Below are 22,331 nucleotides of genomic sequence, written 5' to 3'. Positions count from 1 at the left end.
TGCTTCTTAGGACACTTACTCTGACTGACCTCATGTCAATAAGTCCAGAATTTCTCAAGGAATGTTGACTTACATTTTAAGATTTTCCAGATTTGGCCTGTAAACTTGAGACATCCAATGCCGCATTGGTCTCTTTCTGAGATGTGCAAATGGAGTCAAGTAGTAACTGCCATGAAACCCAGGAAGAAGATTACTTTCTGAGTCTGACATATTTGAATGTTTAAAACATATTGCACTATTTTTAAAAATCTGTCCTCTGGTAGAAATGCTTTCCCTGCTATTGAGTCCAACTTGGAACCAAAATCTGACTTTCTCACATTCAGAAGCCGCTCTAAGTCTGAAAAAAGGGTGGTTATATAGGCAATGTGACTTAATAGAGTATCACAAACAGCAGCTTCAAAAAATATGGGAAAACAAAAATAACTTGCTTTCTCAAATGAGTTGCTATCACAGAGATACTCTTGGTGCTGTGGACAGGCCAAATGGGAGCACCTTTTACTGGAAATAGTGTCCTGCCACTACAAAATGACGGTAGTTTTGATGACTGTGCTTGATAGAAATATGAAAATATGTGTCTTTTAAATCAAGAGATGCAAACCAATCCATAATTGAAAGCAAAGGGATTATGGAGGCCAGAGTTAATTTATGGAACCGAAACTTCCAAATGTGTTTGTTCAGGTTCCTGAAATCTAAAATCAGATAAACGCTTTTTCCTCCTCATCATCCTTTTTCTGTACCAGAAAGTATCTCGAATAAAACCCTGACCCCTCAGATGATTGGATACATTTTCAACAACCCATATTAGAAGCAATGTCTGCACTTCTGAAAGTAGAACAACATCATGAGAAGGTTCCCTAGAAAGGGAATGGTAGGGAGAATTGAAAGGGGGTAGAGTTTCTCGAACACCATGTCACTGCCCTTTTCTATAATTTATAGGATATATTTGTCCGATATAAGCAGCTTTCATTTGTTGATAAAGATGGTCTAGCCTGTCTCCAAACAAACCGAGGAAAGGAAGAATCTGAGACCTGGTGTGTTCAATGATGATGATGATAGAGAGGAAGCAGATTGTTTAGATTTTAGGCCTTGATTTAAAAGACCTCTTCTTCTGTTGGTGTTTTGCTGATGTCTTTGATTTCATGAGAAATAAGTCAAGGAACACTGTGGATTATACTGTCTCTGATAACAGAAAGGAGGAGTAGCTGGTCTCCTCCTAAGGAGAAGAAATCAAGCCCAAAGAGGGAGCCGTCAATCTTGTCTCCTTCATTTTACCCAGTAACTCATCCACCTTTCCACTGAAAAGAATATCCCCTTTGAAGGGGAAATCTTCCATCTTAATTCTGTTACTCAGAGCCAGAGAAGAGGAGTGAAGCCAAGCACATCTCCTCAGAGTAACCACTGAAGCCAAAGCTCTGGCGAGTTTGAGGCATCAAATGAAGCTAAGAGAATGCTTTGCCACATTTCCGCCCTCCATTTAGCAAATGTAATCATATGTCCTTTTGTCATCTGGCAAATCCTGCACAAACAATGCCATCTTTTCCTATAGGTGAAACTGATGGCAGGCCATAATTACTTGATAATTTGCCACCCTACTATCAAGAGGAGAAGAGGAAAACACTTTTCTCCCTAGGGAATCAATCTTCTTTCCTTCTCTGTCACCAAGAATGGAATGTGCTTGTCCAGACCTCAACCTACTACTGGCAGCAGTCACCACCAGTGAATTAGGTACAGGGTGTGTGTGAAAACATGAAAACCCTTCTGAGGGTATCTGATATAATTCGACTGTCAATTTAGAAATAGGCTGGCAAAAGGCAGGAGTGGACGAGAGAGTCTTAGCCAGCTGCAGTAGACCAACACCAGGTGGAAGGTTTCCTCCACAGCTACTGAAGGTAAATTCAACGTGGATGCCATGCAATCCCCTAGTCATGGAACTTCCTCAGAAGGGGAAGAGGCAGAAGCCACTCCCACATGCTCATCTGGTGACATCAGGATCATAGTCTGTGTTAACTCCTCTTTTGAACAAGAACATGCTAGCTTCCTTTTTAGACAGAGTAACACGAACCACTGTCCGAGATGCTGACAGATCTGACAGAACCGGATCTGAGGACTTTGCCACTGCTGGATCCTTTACAGATGAAGCATCATCTCTCCATCAAAAAGGAGAACACAACTGATAAATTCCTGCAGCGGCACCCAGTACGGCCATGGTGTCCAGGACTGCCAGTCTCCTCAGCAGCTGGGATCTGGGAACATACCTGGAGGAGAAGGAGCAAAAGGGAGACACAAACTGGGAGGAAACAAGTCTCTTTATTCTTCCTCTATCCTGATCTAAATGTGGATCTGGCCTCGGATCCATGATGGAGTGCACTGGAGACAGCAATGAACCCAGATGGTGAGCAGAGCAATGAAGCCTGACTCTTCCTCAAGACCCTCTCACTCAGAACTGAGCAGCAATCAGAAGCTGAACAGTATACATCAGCCACCAAAGTAAAAGTCCTCTTTGGATCAGAAGATGAACCTAGATCTGAAGCACAAGTCAAAGCTGGAGCTGAAAATTTGGATGGTGCAGAATCTAATGAAATATTCAGCTCCACCTCTTTGGTCTCCAGAAACTGAAGCTGGAATCAGCCTGGGTTTTGGAGCTGGAACAGTAGAGGCCATGTCAGAATTGAGCAGATCCAACAAATTTGACATGCAGGTTCTGGCACTGCTAACAGTGTCTGTTTTCTCCCTTGTCTCCTTCTTCAGAACTGATACATCCAGAGCTGACAATGTACCTCTTGGTTCCATAGCAGGTGCTCTGCCTTTCTCTATCGACAGGGCCTTTGAAGACCTTACAGCTTGAGAAGCAGGATCTGGAGTCCGACCAGATGAAGGTTCCCATTTCTTGGATCCTTTAAGCTGCTTCAACTTGCTGGAGTAAGTCACAGGAGCAGAGGCTGGCCTCTTAGACTTCGGATCCAACAAGCGCCCGAGACTGGAGGATTTAGCCTCAAAGGCCTCCTTAAGTAGAAGCACCTGCAATCTGTTGTGTTCCACCTTGCAAGCTCTGGGTGTGAAAGTCTGGCAGATGGAACATCCAGGAGAGTGGCCCTCTCCCAAGGATGTCATGGTCGTCAAATACTGGGAGGAGAGCTGGGCACAGAGCACATCTCTTGAATCCCACCTTCTTTTTTTAATTCGGCTCCACTGTAACCAAGAACTGACTACTGACTAACTTAACTAACTATACTAAACAAGTATAAAGACACTAAGAAGTGGAGAAAACCCCAGATCTGAATGGACTGGAGCAAGCAGTCTGTGTCCATCTCGCATAGTGATTGGAAGGAACTGAGGTGGTAGAGAGCACTGTGTCCCCTTATAGAGCCTCGCCCTCAGAACAATTGGAGATGGTGAGGGGAAGGGCAGGAGAGGCCACGTGAGCACTCTAATGGACACAACTTGGAGATGGTTCTACCATTAGGCACCACAAAGTGGCACAATACCCGTAAATGGGGATATACAGAGCCAACTTGAACACCTGAAAATGGCCTGAAATGAAACATAAAATCAAAAACATTTTGTTCAACCTGAAGCACTTTTTTTTGTTTTTTTGTTTCAGCAAACCCCCTCCCCCCTCCCCTGCCCAAAAAAAAAAAAAAAAAAGTCTGTTGTGGTTTGAACTGAACTGAGGATTTGTTTTTTCAGATTTTTTGTTTTGGTCCATGAATCAGAAAAATCAATTATTTGCTCAGCCCTAATAGTGAGTAGCTGAGCAAGATATTATCATCTTCATTTTAAATATGGAGAAACTGAGTGTTTGCATGACTTGCCCAAGGATATAGTGCAAATCAATAGTATGATCTCATATACTTCTCCGCTGAAATTAGTAAGAATGCCAAGTGAATCCAGGTGAAGCCAACTGTGATGGCATATGCCCAGCTGGAACTACAAAGAAGCCACCAATTCATTTTATACAGACCGTTTTATGTAGACCACTAATCTACCTTCAGATCTAAGTTCCCTGTAAGCTGCGCAGCAGCCTATTAAGTGCTGCACAGGCGATCAGGGAACCCACCTGGTTGGGACCTGCTGCGGCTGGGTGAGGGGCGGCCTGAACCCAGTCCCGGCCCCTACCTGCCATGGCTGGGGCGCCCCTCCCCTGGTCCCAACTCAGACCATCCCCCAACCTGCCGCAGCTAGGGGAGGTGTGGCCCGAACCCAACCCAGCCCCAGACCTGCCGTTGCCGGGGGAGGGGCGCCTATCCCATGGCCCCAGCCCCAGAGCTGCTGTGGCGGGGAGAGGTGCCTCTTTCCCCCAGCCCAGGTACTGCTGTGGGGAGAGAGAGCTGGGGGGGAGAGACACCTCTCCCCACCGCAGCAGCTCTGGGGCTGGGGCCATGGGATAGGTGCCCCTCCCCTGGCCATGGCAGGTCTGGGGCTGGGTTGGGTTCAGTCTGCACCTCTCCCGGCCCCACCCCAGAGTCCACACCCCCAACCAGAGCCCTCACACCCCTGCACCCCAACCCTCTGCCCCAGCCCTGAGTCATAGAATCATGGAAGATCAGGGTTGGAAGGGACCTCAGGAGGTCATCTAGTCCAACCCCCTGCTCAAAGCAGGACCAATCCCCAGACAGCTTTTTACCCCAGTTGCCTAAATGGCTCCCTCAAGGAGTGAACTCACAACCCTGGGTTTAGCAGGCCAATGCTCAAACCACTGAGCTATCCCTCCCCCCCACTCTCCGAACCCCTCGGCCCCACCCCCACCACATGATTTTTTTTATGTGCAGCATATGAAGGTGATGTGTGTCACATCACCTCCATATTGCTGCACATAACAAAATTCATTCCACACACATGTGGGAAAAATTAGAGGGAACACTGCCAGAGGCAACTTATGGTCATAAACCAAATCAGTTTAGTTTTGGATCAATAACCTATAAAGAGTTACTGAAGTAATCTAGTTCCTCAGCTATGCATCATGTAAAATATTGGTGGCTCAATACCTATATATCTCCAGGATTAATTATGTTGCTGAAAAAGAAATATATTTGATCATTATGCCATGCAGAGATCTCAAATGGAGTTTTGTACAAAATGACAAGTGAAATATGAACAGATAGTGGCAAGCAGCAACAAATGTTACACAATTAGCCTATTACTTGGAAACAAAGGACAGACTTAGTCCCTTTGAACAGGAGTCTACATTTCCACATCAGTAATGCATCAACAGTAACTCACTGGAGGACATTGAGCCAGTTTATCAGCTGCCACCATTTGAACATTAAGGTGTTTAGCCTGAGATTTCCCTCGAGATTTTATTAGCCTCTGTAAAACCTGTGGAAAATAAGACAGTTAAAATACATAGTGGATGGGAAAAGAAAGAATTCAGAAGCAAGTAGTAGTCAGATAGTGGGAATAGGATCAAACCATTCCGTTCAATGGGAGATTTGCCAGGGACTTGATTGTTTGCAGGATTAGGCCCAATGTATTTGTGTACTCTTCAAAAAAGTAACTCTTGTATAATTTTTAACATATCTAATAATTTCTCATTCACTGGCTTTAAGAGTCTTTCTGTCTTGCCTTTTAGGCCCTGCACAACCTTGCTCCTACCTACCTCTCTGCTCTTATTCTCTTTATTCCCTTTCTCCCTCCTTTTCTGCCCAAGTTGTACTAACTGACCCCTTCTGGTCCTCCTATTCTCATGTGTGCCTTCTTCCATGTAGCCATTTATACTGAGACTCTTGAGAATGCTCTTCCAGACCCACTTTGCCAGGCCTCCACTTTCTCCTTCCAATGTCTCTTCAGGATGTACTTGTTCCAAGAAGACTATAAATGTAGACATCCCCACACAGTGAAATGGTGGTAAATTAAATGACTGAACATCTTAAGAATAAACTGAACAAAAATTACAGAAATAAACACCGTGTGTGCTGAACTGTACTGACCAGTTGTCCTGCTGCTCATAACATCTCCTCCCTTATCTTCATTTCTATACTGTCTACTTGGATTATAAAGTTTTTGGGACAAGGATCTTAGCTCATATTTCTGCAAAGTTTTTAACAAACTGTTGACACTCTGCAAAGCAATATTATGTAAATAATAATAAACAAATGAACTGTTTCCCTTAGTTCTAACTTAAGTAACCATTAGAACTACAGCTATCTCTCTTTTTCAAAAAAGTGATTTTGTAACCCACTGACTGAGCTGATATCCTTTTAATGGTATCTTCCCATCCACAGGGAAATAATTAAAAAGTGCAATTCATTGATATTTAATGACATCCAGTGGAGAATCTGTGTCTCTTTGTACCTGTGGCTCAGGTCTCAAAGAATGGGTGGATTGAATCAGAATTAACAGCAGTAAGATAGTTACCTTGGGAGAAGAAATCTTTACATATACTATAATGGGAGCCAGAGAGGTTTTACTTAGTTGAGCTGGATGATTAATGGTATCGGCATCAAGTACTACCAGCTGCAATGTCCTTGCTAATTCAAATATCCGTTCAATTTCACTCTGAACTTCAGCTGCAGATAAGTAGAAAATTAGAGTTATGAAAATATTTAACAGAAATTAATTCTAACAAATGTAACAATGAGGTAGATTGGCATGCAGCTCCCACAACAGATGAGTAGATTGGCAGGAGCTGTTAATTGTTAATGTCACTGGCATTCTACTGAAGCAAACATATCTTTAGCAAGAACATTCCGCCTACAGTTTATGTTCTTTGAAGGTCGGTCGTACTCTTTACCAGTCTCACCTTCATGCTTTTGTATACTACTAATATGCAGAAACATTTTTAACACCTTCTTATAAGACCGAATCCATGTGTGTATAGCAAAGAAGTGTATGCAGCATTATGATCTCCTGTTTGAAATAGGAATCCTTCAGTTTTACTACAGTATCTCAGTGGATTCCTTATTTGTAAGTTATTGAAGTGCAGACTCTAATTATACTTAATGACCATAATTTTCAGACCTGAGTGCCTGAAACTACGCATTAAATTTATACTGAGGTGCCTGAAAGAGATTTGTTTTTCATAAATTACTAAGCACACATAATTTCTATTTGCTTCAATATGAGTTATCAATGCTTACCATCTCTCAAAATTGGGCCCTATATGTAATATGGCACTAGGTCTGAAAATTTTGGTCAATATTTGTAAAGTACTTTAAAAACAAAAAATTCAAAATAATGCTAATAATCCCCCCAATAGCCCTTGAGGTAGGTAAGGATTATTATCAGAGCTGGTCAGAAAAAAATCTGACAAAACAGTTTTTCATTGGAATTTGTCGATTCATCAAAATCAGAACATTCCATGGAAATAGTTCATTTCAATGCAGTTCCTATGGAAACAAGCAGGTTTCTGACAGAAACCTGTCTGGTTTCTTACCAGTTCGCCCATATGCAGGCTTCTGGGGACCAAGGGCTTCACAGGTCCATGATTCCAAGGCAGCCCCTAGGAGGACTGCTCCAGAGCTGGGTCTCCATCCCTTTTCATGGAGAATGTCAAAATTTTTTGAACGAAACCAGATTTCAAAATAGTGAAATCCTCTGAGAAACACAATAACTATTCTCTGCCAAGTTCTAATTATTATCGCTATTTCACAGACAGGGAAACTGAGGCAGGGGCTAAATGATTTGCTTAACCTACAGACGAAGTCAATGTCGGAGCCAACATCATAACTCAAATGGGAATGGGATTCTAGTTCTGCGCTCATTCCACACCACTCTCTTAAGATAACTAACTAGAATAAGGTAAATCCAAAAGGGTAAGAAACTAGTGGATGCTTACATGAACACAAAGGGACTTCCCAAACACTAAAATATAGTGTTATGTTATCAAATTTGTGTTTGCCTTTTGAGGTTGGTTAGCAGCATGAGTTGTCACTAAATGCTTTGAGAAATGTAGCTAGTCTGCATGGGCTAGGAGTGCACACATTCCTCTACTTGGATAATTCTGCGCTGAAGGACATTACTTTGGAGGGTGTCAAAAGATCAATATGTGTCACTGTTAGAGTCACTAGGGTTCATAAATTACCCCAAATCCCAATTTGTTTCCAGCGGCCAACCAAAGTACAAAGCACCCCAGCTAATCACTGTTCAATTAAAGGCTATCTATCTAAGGAGAAGATCCAAGACTTCACTTGTCAGGCAGAAAGGTAAAGTGTGAGCCAGCAGGTGACAGCTCAGACCATACCACACTTGGTGGTTCTTAAGACTGTAACTAGCAGTAGTTACAGTGTCTTGGCATGTCTCACATCAGAGAACTTTAGTAGACCCTGAGCCCTAGGGAAACGTTTGCCGGTATAGCTTATGCCAGCAATGAAGTGCTTTTGCCAGTATAGCTTATACACATTCCCTAAACAAAATAAGCCATACTAACAACATGTTTTTGCTGATATAACTTCAGCTACACTAGGGGATATTGCCAGTATAGAAATATCTTTAAAAAAATATCACTAATCAACATTGCTATACTAGCAACAATGTAAGCGTTGACCTGGCCTGAGATTCCAATGAAAGCAAGATAAACACAGACTCTCACATCACATCTGAAGGATAGATCACCTTTGAGCCTCCTGGCCTAGTGCCCATGAAGGGACCATCTTTATTTAGGAATAGATTTCCAACATACCTATCCAAATTATAGTGACCTGGTCTCCCAAAAAGTTATCCATTTGAACTGGGACCCTCAGACCACAATGTTTTAAATCAACAAACAGGGAGGCACCAGATGATGCTTCCTATGTCAGGAGGCCCTGCAAATGTAAGAATGGACTCTGCTACACCTGCCATTACTGATTGCCACGTATCTAGCAGGAAAGATAAACACGATTGCAGATAGAGTGAGTTAATCTGTGGTGTACCTGCATGAGCAGCCTCTAGATGAGAGAGCGGGGAACTGGGCTCTTCCTTCAGTTGGGGACATCAGAGATGCATCTCTGTCACCCTTTGGAACAAGAAGCTTTCAGCTCAAAGCATTAAGAATGAGCAAGACATTTTCCATGAACTGAAGAGACTCAGTATGTCTTTCCATCAGTATTTCTGGTAGCCACAGTCCTGGCAAAGCACAGGAGGAAGAGGCTCGATGATCTTTACTTGCCTCATGCTGGCCCAGAGAATTGTGGCTACCAATTCTGCTGCAGATGCCAAAGCTGATCCAATCAGGCTGAATGTCTGGTCTCAGATTCTTATTCAGAGTCAAGGCACCTTGTTTCACCCCAGTTCAGGAACTCTCTCCTTGATAGCATGGCTCCTGAGAGTGCAGAGATCTGTAGGTATGGCGTTAACGAGCAGGTGGCTTACATCCTCCTGACTTCTCAAAAACCATCTATCCAAAGGACTTACGTTGCCAAGTAGAAGAGGTTTGCAGCCTAGTGCAAAAAGACCCAAGTGGGCCTTTTTAATTCCCGCACAAAAACTCTTTGGCTACTTTCTGTGCCTGACTGAATCTAATTTGATAATTTACTCCATTCAGGCTAATTTGCCAGCTATTCTGGCCCATCATGAACTAATCAGGTAAAATGCTTCTGCCTGCCTAACCTTAGGTTCACATGGGAACTTTGCAAATCCCTCCTGGTATCACGAGACATTAATGTGGGTCCTGACTAAAGATGATGAAAACTCTACTCATTACCCATGATTTCAGTGCTTAATTTGTGCCAGGGCTGAGCCTCAGAACCTGTAGGTTTGGCAGTTCATCGTCCCAGCACCTCTGGGCTTGTCACGTCAGTTGTGAAAGTAAAAAAAAAATGGCTTAAGTCCCGGCACCTTTTTCATTACAAATTAAGTACTGCATGATTGCATGTTTCTTACACAGAATTTCATTTTCCTGGTGGCAGTGACTTCAGCTCAGAGTGAATACGCCTCAGGCTCTACCGGCTGATCCACTTTATACCAAGTTTGATATGGAAATGGTGATGTTTCAAACACATCAAGAATTCCACTCCAAGATGGTGACAGAGTTCTACCTTAACAAGCCTATTATCCTGCCAACATGTTTTCCATGCCCATCCTAGGGAGGCCCTTCTCTACATGGCTCATGTTACAAGGTCTGGTGGGCGGGGGAAGTGAAGGGGGTTACCTAAAGCAGTCTGAAGGCCTTAGAAAGTCCATCAAACTTTTTGTTTTGTTACTTATTCACTACATACCACTATTTCTAAGAGGGCCATGAGTAAATCATTACTGGATTGCATTTTTAATTGCTATCACCTGGTTGGCCATGTGAAGGTGTATTTGATCAGACGCAGGCAGGCAGGCATCCTCCACTGCCTGTCTCAGAAATGTTTCCCTTAGATTTCTACAAGGCAGCCACATAGTCCTCATTCTGTATGCTCACACAGTTAGAATGCTTTGCTTTAGCGTTTAGAAGTGAAACTAACGTTGATCTGCATGCCGTAGAACAGTTTTCCAAGGCAGGGGAGTCCAAACTCCCCAGTCCTCCATTTCTTCCTTTTGGAATGTGTATTTAAATTGGCCAATTTTATTTGAATCTTTTCCCTTTGCTCTCATCTTTTAGGTTATCTGTGCTGCATCTGAGATTGTAATGGTGTATCTTTCCAAACCATTATTTAAATAAAAGTCCTCTCTTCTTGGCTAACCATGGTTTTATTATTACTCCCTGTTTCAGCTTTATTCTCTCTCAAGAAGGGGAAATTACTGAGTTGCAATTCTCCTTCTCTGAAGGATTCTTGTAAATTACTGATTTGTAATTCTGCTTTCAACAGTATGCTCACTCATCTTCCCTCAGTGTTTTGACCAAAGTCTCCAAGTGCAGCAGATAAGCCAAAAAGTGGTGTATGACTGCCAAAAGGGAGAGATGGCTTGCTCTTAGGAATTGCTTACTACTGCCATTAGCAACTGTGATGTTACTGACATAACCTGTGACCGTATAGATCATTGTTGCAACCACTGTTATATATTTGCAGCAAATATTGTACAAAGGTTGTCGTGTAAAGTGTCTATAGAAAGTTTATGATTTGCTTGTTATGATTATGCTATCTGTATGCATGTGTCATTTTTGTATTTAAAGTTATAAGTATTGGCTCTATACTGTCTGTGTTTCAAACTTATGCTATGCTTCTGGGTGATACCCCAGACAATTTGGTGTCAGCAATGCCTAGCCTGCTTGATGGCCCATTAAGGACCATCAGCTATACAACTGACCCATTGAGAGAAGGTAGATACACCTTGTGACTCAGCAAGGCATGCAGGGGCATTCCTATGGACAGAACTCTAAGGTTTTTTCATGCCATGTGCTGGATAGCTTGTCTTTGGAACAAGGAAAGAAAGGCCACATGGCAAGAGACTATAAAAGGCTGCTGCAGCTCCTCCATCTTGTCTTCAATCCTGCTTCTTACTTCTGGAGGAACCTTGCTACAAACTGAAGCTCTGAACAAAGGACTGAATGACCCATACCAGGTGTGGATGTACTCCAGAGACTTGATTTGAACCTGCAGTTTATTCCATCACTGCTACAAGCCTGAACAAAGAACTTTGTCATTACTGTATGTAATTAATTCCGTTTAACCAATTCTAGCTCTCATCTATATCTTTTTCCTTTTATGAATAAACCTTTAGATTTTAGATTATAAAAGATTGGCAACAGCATGATTTGTGAGTAAGAGCTGACCTGTATATTGATCTGGGTCTGGGGCTTGGTCCTTTGGGATTGGGAGAACCTTTTTCTTTTACTGGGGTATCATAATTATTCATCCCCATAACGAGTGGCACTGGTGGTGATACTGGGAAACTGGAGTGTCTAAGGAAATTGCTTGTATGACTGCTGGATAGCCAGTGGGGTAAAACCAAAGTCATAGAATCATAGAATATCAGGGTTGGAAGGGACCTCAGGAGGTCATCTAGTCCAACCCCTTGCTCAAAGCAGGACCAATCCCCAACTAAATTATCCCAGCCAGGGCTTTGTCAAGCCTGACCTTAAAAACCTCTAAGGAAGGAGATTCTACCATCTCTGTTTGGCTGGTTTGGTTTGCCTTGGTGTGCAAAGGAACCCCAGCCTTGGGTTGTAACTGCCCTGCTTTAAGCAATTTGTCCTGTATTGGTACTCTCAGTTGGGTCCCACCAAAGCCAGCATTGTTACATGCAACCAAAATACTTCAGGAACTACAGGACCCCCACACGTCTTAGATTAGAGATCTGAGACCCAGAAGAGAAAATACTGTCAGAGTAGTATCTTAAAAAAAAGCAGAATTATAGGTCAGTAATTTTCCCTTCCATGAAAATCAAGTATTAATAAAATGTCTCCTCTGATGTACTGAGAAACTATGGCAGCAAGGTTATAAAAATGAACTCACATAAATTGTATTAGCCACTCATAATGGGATGTATAAATAAAGTTCGAGCTACCATGAGTGTCACCACGATGAACATATAGCCCAGCTATTACAACACTCAAAAACATAAATAAATCATATAAGACAAAAACAAAACTTGTCAACTAAATGCTAAAGAAAATAAATGAGCCTTATATTTTGCCCTGAAGCCTGATAGATACTGGCTGTAGAGGGCACCAAAGGAGAGCAAATTTCAAAGATGGGAGCCCTCAAACAACACCTCCACACACAGGTGAGATCAACTCCAAGAACTGACACCACAAGTCTCTCAGTCAATTTTGACCATTTAGCAGAATGTACAGTTGGACTGTCTCTTCCACAGTCCCAGAACATTCACACTAACACCAACATCTGCACCCTGCAGTGAATAGGCATTCAATGAACAGATCTGAGCACCCTGAGCAAGCGGCTTGCTCCAGTCTGAACCTTCCAAGTGGACTTCAAGTAGAATTTAAATAGAGTCTATTACAACAGTTTACCCTGGAGTGGGCAAAGGCCCCATGATCACTGCGGAACAGGATAGTCCTTCACTTCTCTACTAACTCAACAAATTAATCAAAGTACAATTTGTGGTCTCTTGTGCAAAGCTCCAGTAAAAGAGCTTTGTTTGAGAGAACTACACACATGTTGGGGTGGGAAAATGGAATCCTCTTTCAAACGTGTGGAAAATATGCACAGCATTTCAGTGGTAACTAGTACAGCCCACGATCCATAATAGCATCAGGGAAAGGACAGTTACTTGTTCTGTAACTGGCGTTCTTCGAGATGTGTTGCTCAGGTGTATTCCACTATAGGTGTGCGTGCTCGTCACGTGCACTGGTGCCAGCAGCACCGGTGCATGTGGCGAGCACGCACACCTATAGTGGAATACACATGAGCAATCACTTGAAGAAGAACAGCTAAATCCAACCTACATGAGTGTTGTAGTTCAGCTGATGCATGGAATTCATCTGTTCATGGCTATATGTTCATCAGCCACACCAGAAAAGTGATAAAACAACAAAATTGTGAAATAATTACTATCAAATATAGTATAGCTCATGGGCTGTTGAACAAGTACCATATCAGAGACAAAAACCACCTGACTTGAAACCCTCAAACTAGCTGAAGAGTCATATGCTAATTCCAGACCCCCCTCCCCCAAATACTTCTTGGTGTCAACCAGCATGTTCAGAAAGAATTATATTATAAGAAATTACTACTACTTGCACCTGCCAATATATTAGACCTTTCGTGTGATGTATATTTCTATTCTTTTCAAGATTCCATCAGAATCAGATTTCATCAACTTTTGAAATATGAAAAGGGCTAATGTCCTAAAAGAAAAATTTACAAGCACTCAGAAAAGGCCCAACTAGTGAAGGCCACATGACCTTGAGAACAGCATAATCAATATGTCTGAAAGGAATCACATTGACTTTAGAGCCAGCATAATGGAAACTTCCTTTGCCACCACATGCCATCTTCTTAAAAATTATTTCAAAGAGTGAGATATCAAAGATTTTCTGACATCTGCTTCATTCTTAACTGAAACTGCTTCAAAAACAAAGGCTTCAAAGCAGGTTTCTGATTATGAGAAAAGCAATCACACAGTGGAATGAAGTTAAGGCTTCCCTAGCTACTTAGTAAACAGTGATGCTCCAAAGGGAAAATGCTTCAAGAAATAGTAGGCTAGGACCCTGGCTAGTGCAAATTGGTTTAGCCCCTTTGTCTGTATGAAGATTTATACCAGTTGAGGATCTGCTCGGTGTCCTTGGAGCTAGAATGATCTCTCCCAAAAGAGAAATTAAATTAGTCCTGGAGTCTATAAAGGAACTTTCTGAAATCTTAACATTTTGGAAACAAGACCTGAGGCTCTGCTGATTTCACAGTCTGAACAGGATGGCTGCTGTTTTCTTACGAGTGTGGGTACTCTGTAACTCTTGATAACACTTGGGCCAAAATTTTCAGGTGAGTACTGACAACTAGACACCTAAGTATTTATTTAGATATCTATGCAATTGGCATTATTTTCAGAGGTTCTGGGCTTCCACCACTCCCACTGAAGTCAATGGGATCTGCATTCGCTCAACACCTCTGAACATCAGGCCAGCTATTTATGTGTCTAAAATAGATTTAAATTCCTACATTTAAGAATCCATATCTGAAAATGTTGGCCCTGGCTTTTAACTAGGGGATTTCAAAGCCACATTATGTGAGGTTATGTACTTGTGCATATAGCCTTAACTCCAGCATGAGAGACTTTTGTCTCTCCCTCTTTTTATTTCGTAAGCTTTACCTCTACTTCAAAAAAAGGTAATCAAAATCTTTGAGCCATTTTTTTATATATTGACACAAAGTAGAAAATCCAGCAAAAGTAATAGGAAAAAAAGGAATTATTAAAGACAGTTTAAATGTATGGACTCAGATATGGAGGAGGGGTGCAAAGGTAACCACTGCATTCCCGTAAGTCTGAATAAGTCCTTGAAATCTGCACTAAATTACTCTGGCTGCTAACAGCCCCAAGAGGCCAATACGGCTGCCAGGAATATTTTGGGGATGTAAGGAAGTCCCAGTAATGCCACCTACACTTGCACCATGAAGGGGGGTTGACACAGGAGTTGCTACACTGGCACTATGTTTCAGGAGGATCCTTCTGTGGATGGCAAGAGCAGCTTTCAGGCTCCTCTGTGAAGGAAGTGGGCATAAAGGGTACGTCTACACAGCAGCTGGGAGGTGTAAGTCCCAGCTCAGGTAGACTTACATGCATTAGCTTGGCTCAAGCTATTATGCTAAAAATAAAGGTGTGGCCACAGTGGAAAGGGAGGCAGCTCAGGTTAGCTTCCTAAATACAAGCTCACCCAGCCACCGGGCATGCATCAGGCAGCTAGCTTGAGCTGCTGTGGCCACATGCTATTTGTAGAGTGCTAACTCCAGCAAAGCTAGCATGTGTATGTCTACCTGAGCTGAGAATTAACTTCCCCGCTGCAGTGTAAATATACCCTGAGTGACCTTACCACTGTGCAGGATCTGGGCCATGAATATTGAAGTACAAACCTAAAGCTGTTGTTTAGATGAAACAAAGTATTTTGATTTTCAGCAACAACAACTAAGGATGGCATGTGTTGCCAAGAATTAACCAATGACAGAAAGAATAGGGCTACTTTGACCATACTGGTGTGTGCGCGTTTAAATGTCAATTTACAGTAACCAACCATAAATCATCCAACATCCAAATACCAGACTCTATTTGACCTCTCTCTTGCAACCATTTATATTTTCTGACTTACTAACGGTTGACATATTTTTAACTATTACCATTTTTGTCTTCTGCTGCTATTAATAATACCCTCTTTTAGAAGCATCAGGTCTTTAAGTTACTATCCTAACTTCATCAGCTATACAATCAAATCAGCCCTATTTTTCTGGGAAAAAAACAGACAGTCACATCTTACCAATGCTGTTTATACTGCAGAGAAAACAGTATGAACAGACTCATAGCTTATGCGCAAGCATAAATGTCACGTTAGAATGATCAGTAACATCTCATACAAGTGACTTTCAACAATAATATTTTTCAAATTGACTCAGAAAGAGAGGAGACACTGGAAGCCTGATTCTGCTCTCACACAGGTTTTACACCGTGTAACCACACTGACTTCAAACGAGTTACTCCTTGATTTACAACAGTATAAATAACAGAGAGAATCAAGGTCATTGGTTTCTAATGAATTATGAAAAAAATTGAAAGCTAGCATTCTACTGGGGAAAGACCACAATCAAACTAGTCCTAGCCAGAGTGTGGCTTAGAAAAATGGTTGCTGCACCAAATTGATAGCATTTATTGAGAAGAGAAGCAACCTCTACAGGAAAAAAGGGGAGGGATGACCATTTGACTTTTGTTCAACACGTATACTGATTAAACAGCAAATCAGTTTCAGAGACAGTAAATTTTACTAAGATTGTCCTATTAAAATGATTTTTTAAACAGTCAGATATAACTGGAATATCTATAAATTTAAAACTAACAGTACATTTTGGGCGTTCTGCATAAGATGCAACTACAAAATCAAGTCCTGGTTATAATCGAATAACTTCTGCCACAGAAATTCAGCCACCATAATTGGTGTAACATCAGAATACAAAGGGTTCAGTGAACAATATGTATTAACCACCAGCAAATGTTTATTTAAAAATGTTAAGTAGCACAGGAAAATACCTACCTTTCCCCCTTTGTTTTTTTAAAACAAAATAATAAAAATCCACTTTGGATGAGACATCCTAGTTTGAACCCAAGTGAATGTTAATAGTCTAGTTTAGCAAATCCTAGAAACAGTGGATTAATATAGAAACATGAACACCTAAAATTAGGCTCAGAAATCCATATCTAGGCACCTAAATAAGTGGCTACTTATTTTCTGTAAGTAGTCATGACTTTGAAATTACTTATACCATATCATTACAGTATTTAAGTGGCTAAAACACAAACTTTATTGTTTAAACACAATGATCAAGCATGTTACGTAGAACAGTAAGGAAAGTGAGGACGTTTTTGTAAATTATTCCTCACGGGCCAGATGGTGATATCCTTACTCACCTCCAGTTATACCTTATTCCACAAACAGTCCCATTGTGTGAGGTTCAACATGAGTAAAGGTAGCAGAATCTGGCTCTAAAACAGTTAAACTGAAAGCTTGTCCAGCTATATAGCGTAACTACTGGAGTGGGCATTTAGAAATGTGTACAGTAACTCCTCACTTAACGTTGTAGTTATGTTCCTGAAAAATGTGACTTGAAGCGAAACGACGTTAAGCGAATCCAATTTCCCCATAAGAATTCATGTAAATGAGGGGGTTAGGTTCCAGGGAAATTTTTTTCACCAGACAAGACTCTCTCTCTCTCTCTCTCTCTATATATATATACACACACACACACACACACACACACACACACACACACACACACACACACACACACACAGAGTATAAGTTTTTAACAAACAATTTAATATTGGCACACAGTGATGATGATTGTGAAGCTTGGTTGAGGTGGAAGAGTCAGAAGGTGGGATATTTCCCAGGGAATGCCTTACTGCTAAATGATGAACTAGCTGAGCCCTCAAGGGTTAACTCTACAAGGCAGCAGGAATGGAGGGAGGGGAGACAGCATCACAGACAGAGACAGGCACCCTGTGTAGGAGAGAGAGATGCGCATTTCCCCTTTAAGTATGCTGACCCTACTCTTAAGTACACTGTCTTGTTAATTAGATCAGCTTGCTGAGACCGCAGCTGTTGTCAGCAAGCTCCCTCCATCCTGAGCCCTGTCGTGTGTGTCCCCTGCTCTATGGAAGATGAGGTAAGCGGGGTGCAGGAGCAGGGGGACACCCTGACATTAGCCCCTCTCTTCCTCCCCTCCCCCCCGCACAGCAAGCAGGAGTCTCGGGGAGCAGCTCCAAGGCAGAGGGCAGGAGCAGCACATGGCAGTGGGGGGAGGGACAGCTGAACTGCCGGCAATCGATAGCCTGCTGGGCAGCTGCTGCACAGGGAACTTAGGGGAGCGGGAAGCTGATAGGGGGGCTGCCGGTCTACCCTGGTTCCAAGCCCCCACCAGCTAGCTGCAACAGACTGCTCTTCCTGCAAGCAGTGGACAAAGCAGGCGGCTGCCAAACGTTAGAAGGGAGCATTGTGCAACTTTAAACAAGCATGTTCCCTAATTGATCAGCAACTTAACAACAAAACAACGTTAACTGCGACAACTTTAAGTGAGGAGTTACTGTACTGTAATGCATGTGTTGTTATAGTCATGTATATATTTTTCAAATTGGCCAAATATGAATATTCATAATTGTAAAACTTTGATCTGATTTTCCTTCAAATGTAGCTTGATATGTAGATCTCACTGAGACCTCTTTTAGGTGTAAAAAGATTGCTACATGAATATAGACTTGGACTCTAGTACTAACAGAAAGTTGAGTGATATGTTGCTGCCTGGTGTCTGTAACTTACTGAACTGGGGACATTTATTCTTGTCCAACTTCCTCCCCTTTTTCTTGAAAAAAAACCCACCATGAAATTATATTCAAAATAATGATGTTATTAAATCTGTAGAGTTAAATACTCAAAAGTTGTGTGTTCAACCCTAACTCACCTATGTTCTGACTTTAATATGTGCACACAAGTAACACTTATACACAGATCATGATCCTGAGCTGTGCTTGGTGCAGTTTAATGGGAGACTTGGGGATTCTGATGTTGAGTGGGGGCTAGAAATGTAGAGATCCCAGGCCTTAGAGATCTCTAAGCTATCTCTCCTCTCCAGGGGTGTGACCAGGGCTTTGTTATACCTCAGCAATTGCTGGCTGCCAGATTGGCTCCTTGGGAAAACTGCTAGAGGTAAGAGCATTCTTCTGGCTTAAGGCAGCCCCAGAATTGGGAGAGCACAATCAAAATCTGAGTTATGCTGAGACTTCCTTGGCTACTACTTAGGGTCTGGGCCAATATCTTTCAAAAAGTCTTAATTTAAAAGGAGATGGTCAAGGTATTTTCCTACCTTTAAAGCCATGTTTTTTCTCTGGACTATAAGAAAACTTTGGTAGCTTGAAACCAAAATATATTTTCTGTCTAAAGTCTGGTCTACACTAGAGAATTAGGTCGTCTTAACTATGCCACTCAGGGATGTGAAAAATCCACACCGCTGAGTGGCATAGTTAAGCTGACCTAGGTCCTCATGTAGACAGCACTAGGTTTACAAATGTTTTCCGTTCATCTAGCTACTGTTTCTCGCCAACAGGAGAATCCTTCACATTGGTGTAGGCAGTGTCTACACTGAACCCCTACAGTGGTGCAGCTGCAGCTGTGTTGCTGTAGCGTTTCGAGTGCAGACAAGCCTTAAATCCTGTTTCCCAGTCCCTATTACATGCACTCAATAGCTAGGCCAAGGTACTTGGTGAGTGTGTTGGACATCCAACATTCCTTTTTCATTTTGGTTTAAATTTATTTTAAGAGCAGTGAAGCATTTATTTTGGAACAGAAACCATATAAAGAGGTCATAATTAAATTATTAAACACATTGAATACCGTACTAACATCTTCTTCCAATAGCATATTTGCAAAGAATTTAATGGTTAGGACTGTTCAAATCATTCTGTTGGCTTTGCATATAGATTAAAAAAATGGTGGTTGAATTTTGGACTGAATTTCCCTAACAGTTTCATTTTATGCTTCTATAAGCATTTATGTTTCACTATTTAGAATCCAATCTACAGGATACTAGCAAAATACCAAGGAATTCTATAAAGTTTCTAGGGTCAAATTTTCAAAGTTAGGCACTTAAATTATATATGCAAATTGTGTGCATATAAGCACAGACAGGTTGTTGCAAATCAGATAAATGGGTTCACAATCATATGTGCGATCAATTAATCATATTCAGAACTGTATTTTTTACATGAACATTCTACAGTTTGAACTAGTGTATGCAGATCTTGTGCATACAATTTAGACACCTACATTTGAAAATTCTAACCCTTACAGTTCACTTGTCACCCTCAACTTTATTTTTAACATTTTTAAATAAAGAAAGAAAATGACCTCCCCCCCCCACAAAAAAAATCAGTGCATAATACAGCTAAGACTTCTGTCTACCATTATAAAACCAGTTATTGGAAACAATGGTTTTGTAAGGCACACTAAATCATAGAACACAAAAACAGCAGGAAACATAATTTGCAAGCTTATATACATACCCAAAACATCTGGAAAGGGAGGGCATTAATGAAGCAAAGAATGGAAAAAGCCAAGACAGTCAGGTTCTTGTACAAAGCATACAGCATGAGATAAGGTTATAACAAGAGCAGCTAGAAATGTCACATACATAGGAACAACCAAGAAAAAGGTTTGGAAGCTTAATACTAACAAAGAAAAGCAGCAAAAAATGCAAAGCTAACTCAGCAGCTTCTGCAGATGCCATATACACATGTAGAAACAAATAGCCATGTATATGCCAATTTTGGACTGAATTTCAGGTTGGTGAGTTTTTACCATGTACTTTACCTCCTTTGTGAGAAGAGTATTGTTTTCAAAAAGATAAACTTGTTTTTAGGCATTTCAAGCAATTAGCAAATGAACTGGCCTTTTGTTTTAGTATAAATGTGACTAACTATTGACATTTCACATAAACATATAGACATTACTGGCAAGCAAATATTTCCCTTCTGTATGCAGCTGTTTTAACGTACAAAAGCAAGCTTTCATACAAGAGCTGAGTAAAACTTTATTTTTCCCTCAGAATCATTTTGCATAAATGTTGGCACTAGTTAGTATTTTGCTAACATTCTTGGATAGATTAGTTTTGCATTAAAATACTCAGAAACAGAGATTTTTTAGCTGTCACTTTGGTTTACAACAAGTCAAATCCTCAAATCTTTATTTTTACAAACCCCTTACTCAGGCAGTTTCCAAGGAAGACTGAACTATATTAGGTCTAAAATGAACATCTTTGTAATCCCTCAAATGCAGTTCTTTACCCCCACGTGTTTTATTTGGAAGGGGTGGGGTGGGGGTTGGTTCTCTCTGCTCAACATGTTAAATCTGCTGTGGGTCTCATAGCAAAGCTAATATACTTCTATTATATACTTATAACTGCTATGCAGCCCTACACTCTGTGGTCTGGTAAAAATCATTCTTACAAAAGGCTGATTTATTTCCCCAGTGAAAACAGATTTTTATTGAGATTGCAAGTATAGCAGCTTTTCCCCTCTTTATTCATATTTTTCTTTCCTTTTAAGAGACAGTAATGTAAATCTTTATTGTAAGATTGATGTTTTTAGGAAGGAAAAAACAATGTGACTAATTGAATAATAAGGTGGGTGAGATAATATCTTTTATTGGACCAACTTTTGTTGGTGAAAGATACGAGGGTTCAAGCTTACACAGAGCTCTTCTTCAAGTCTGGGAAAGGTACTCAGAGTGTCACAGCTAAATATAAGACAGATCAGATTGCTTAGCACAGTGGTTATCAACCAGGGATATGTGTACGTGTGGGGGTATGCAGAGGTCTTCCAGGGGGTACATCAACTCATCCATATATTTGCCTAATTTTTACAATAGGCTACATAAAAAGCACTATGAAGTCAGTACAAACTAAAATTTCATATAGACAATTACTTGTTTATACTGCTCTATATACTATACACTGAAATGTAAGTACAATATTTATATTCCAATTGATTTATTTTATAACTATATGGTAAAAATGAAGAACTAAGCACCTTTTCAGTACTAGTGTGCTGTGACACGAGTGTGCTGTGACACTTTGTATTTTTATGTCTGATAAAGTAGTTTTTAAGTGAGGTGAAACTTGGAGGTACGCAAGACAAATCAGCCTCCTGAAAGGGGTACAGTAGTTGGGAAAGGTTGAGAGCCACTGGTTTTGCATAAGGAGTTCACTTGTTGTAAGAGACCATTCAAGGTGAAGCAGGCAGTTAAAACCTCAGCAGTCATAGGACAAAAGAGGGTTAGTGTGCTATAGGTTGTTGTAGTGAGCTATAAATACAGTGTCTTTATTGAGTCCATGATTTTTAGTGTCTAATAAAGTTATGAATTTAAACTCTAACTCTCATCGTTGGAAGGGGTTGTGCAGGTTTCCTTCGAGAATGAGAACTGAGATATGGAGTGCTTGTTTTGGGAAAAGTGTTTGCTCATGTGTGATATGGTGTTTTTGTCTTATCATTTTTATGTGTGAGTTCATTTGAGAGTATAGTGATTGTCTCATTTCACCCACATAATTGTTGTTGGGGCATTTAGTGCCCTGGATAAGGTATACCACCTGTTGTTATAGGCATGTGTAGGATCCAGGGATCTTGGAAAGTGTGTTGTGGGGGGCATTGATCATCACAGCAATGGAGATATGTCTGCAGGTATGGCTTGTAAATGTTTAATGATACCCTGTAAGGGTTCCAGTGTGGGGTTGTGGAAGACAACTAAGGATGTGTGGTCAAAAGGTCTCTCCAGCCCATAT

At 41.1% G+C, this 22,331-nt stretch overlaps 1 protein-coding gene across 5 annotated transcripts in view; it reads right to left on the bottom strand.

The window, feature by feature from the left end:
• The window catches only part of CACNB2 (calcium voltage-gated channel auxiliary subunit beta 2), a 419,858-nt gene that overhangs the window by 14,363 nt on the left and 383,164 nt on the right, over nucleotides 1-22,331 (bottom strand). For all 5 annotated transcript variants that reach the window (XM_065399326.1, XM_065399328.1, XM_065399327.1 and 2 more), the window contains 2 exons: nucleotides 6,355-6,506; nucleotides 5,221-5,316 (listed from right to left, as the gene is read on the bottom strand). In XM_065399326.1, coding sequence (XP_065255398.1) covers nucleotides 5,221-5,316; nucleotides 6,355-6,506 — 248 coding nt within the window. The remainder of the gene's footprint in view (nucleotides 1-5,220; nucleotides 5,317-6,354; nucleotides 6,507-22,331) is intronic.

This window comes from Emys orbicularis, chromosome 2 (assembly GCF_028017835.1).
Source record: "Emys orbicularis isolate rEmyOrb1 chromosome 2, rEmyOrb1.hap1, whole genome shotgun sequence".
In the NCBI taxonomy this organism is placed as follows: Eukaryota; Metazoa; Chordata; order Testudines; family Emydidae; genus Emys; species Emys orbicularis.
Note: the sequence above shows the minus strand (reverse complement) of the source record. Positions and strands in the feature narration are given on the sequence as shown.